Here is a 2,102-nt window from a genome sequence, read left to right on the forward strand (position 1 = left end):
AAACTATTAAAGGTATTCCAAAAGTTGTAACATTCATACTTAATGACCATAATTAGTCATTAGGTAAATCTAACCTAAAGTAAATAAAATGTCTTAAAATACAATAACTCTAAATTACTCTAAATTGTAACCCACCCAAAATTTGTAACAATCGAACTTCATTCTTCTTCAATGTGGCATGAATTGAAATATCTTTTGATAATTTTGACAACCTTTTCTTCACATCTTCATTGAAGTATATTGTATGATTGATGTCTTTTGGTTCATATCAGTTCTGTTCGTTATACTCGGTGTCACTCTGGTGATCAGTGGACGACAATATTGAAGAGAAGACATTGAAGAGAAGGATCAAAGGCTTTTCTTTTCTTTTTCCCTTTGGTTGGTAGGGATAGAATTAGCTTTTTTTGTGTACAATCATAGAAAATGCATTCCAAAGTTGAGGAGTCAACCAAAATGATGCAAAAATGGTGGGGTTTAGGGTTTTGCAAAGCAAACTAGGTAAACAACTTTTTTTTTCATTTATCTTTTGTTGTTCTATTTATATTTACCAATTTCTTTTGACTTTATGGGCCCTTTAGAATCGTAACGTCTCATGTCCAAGATTTGAAATTTGAATTCAGTATTCAACGGTCTCAACATTATCCAGTTATTTTACTTACTACTCTTTTAACCGTGTAGACTATTTCCACAGACTAACAAAGGTTCTTTTAGCATTCCTTATAAAGACATGCAAACCTCCCCTTTATAGACGCACTTTAAAATCGTAAGGTTGATGGCGATATGTAACGGATCAAAGCCAACAATATCTGCTATCGGTGGGTTTGAGATGTTAGAGAATACCATCCTCATAAACCAACACAGATCCTTTTAGCATGTTTTTTCCTCACTCACGTGATTCTTAAGATTGTTCTTTTTTTTTAATGTGGTCTTGATTCATTCATGGAAGTCTCAAAATTTTGTATGGGTAAACAGTAGAGGGAGAGGGCCACTTCCTAGTGTTTCATGGCTATATATATATACCTCATTCACACCACTTTTGATACCCATTCTAACTTGGTTTGACTTCACCTCTCTCACAGCTATGTTCAACTGGGTTCACTCCAACTTCCACTACACCCCTCTTAAAGGTTTGATTTTCCTTTTTTCATACTATTTTTCATAGTATTAGAACCCAAACTAAACTTGAATCACGGTTGAATCATATTGTCGTCTATCTAAGTTAGATTGTAAGTTTAGTAGTTACACTTTTAAATTGTGTTAAATAGATGTAATGTATCCAATGAATCCAGCCAAATAATATAACTTGACTAGGAGTGTTCGTAGGTTGAGTTAGGTCAGTAAGGACATTTTTTAGATCCAACCTAATGAATTGAATTGTAAAATTTTCAACCAAAACTAACCTTGTTAAATAACGAACCCAATTCAACTTAACCTAAAAAAATTGAATTGGGTTGGTTCGGGTTGTTCAAAATAAAAAATAAATTTAGTTTTAGAATAGAAATAAGTTCCTAACTCAATTCAATTCAAATAGTACCGGTTGCGTTGAGTTGATCGAATTTTTCGGGTTATCAAATTTTTGAACACCCCTAAACCCGACTCAATCTAACTCGTGTAATACATTCCTATTACAACAATGAATTTTTCTGTAAATTGTTAGCTTGGAGAAAGAAAAGTGAATCTATCAAAAAGGAGGCCAAAAGGCAAGGATTAGCAAAGCAAGTGGATGAGATGGTTGATATTCTTGATGATTGGAGGATCAATGGCCGTCGTCTTACCATTTTCTTCATGGGCTTTGACAAATCATCAAAATCCAGAAATTATAAACCCCAATATTTCAATTTGAAGGAGGGAAAGACAGATAAAATTGATGACGATGACGACGACGACGATAATGACGGCTTGAGCCCGTTAATGGCGACGACATTCCCCAACAACTTTGACGACAATGGTGAGTTTTGTACTGAATTCGACAAGTCCCGTGTTGTCGTGGCCATCGAGCGGTATGTTGCTCAAAGACTCCGCCGGAGAGTGACGTTGGCGGATCTGCTCATGGCGGATGCCGATGGGAAGCCGAAGCTGGATTTGAAGGAGAATTTGCCGGA

General features: G+C 35.5%; 1 protein-coding gene across 1 annotated transcript; it reads left to right on the top strand.

The window, feature by feature from the left end:
* Positions 1 to 1,058: 1,058 nt before the first annotated feature.
* Positions 1,059 to 2,096, top strand: LOC111785866 (bystin-like; the record flags this gene model as incomplete). Its single annotated transcript, XM_023666227.1, has 2 exons — positions 1,059 to 1,127; positions 1,658 to 2,096. Coding segments are annotated over exons 1-2 (485 nt in total), but the record flags the coding sequence as incomplete, so codon positions are not given.
* Between the last annotated feature and the right edge of the window lie 6 nt (positions 2,097 to 2,102).

Source organism: Cucurbita pepo, unplaced genomic scaffold (genome assembly GCF_002806865.2).
Source record: "Cucurbita pepo subsp. pepo cultivar mu-cu-16 unplaced genomic scaffold, ASM280686v2 Cp4.1_scaffold000793, whole genome shotgun sequence".
Lineage (NCBI taxonomy): Eukaryota > Viridiplantae > Streptophyta > Magnoliopsida > Cucurbitales > Cucurbitaceae > Cucurbita > Cucurbita pepo.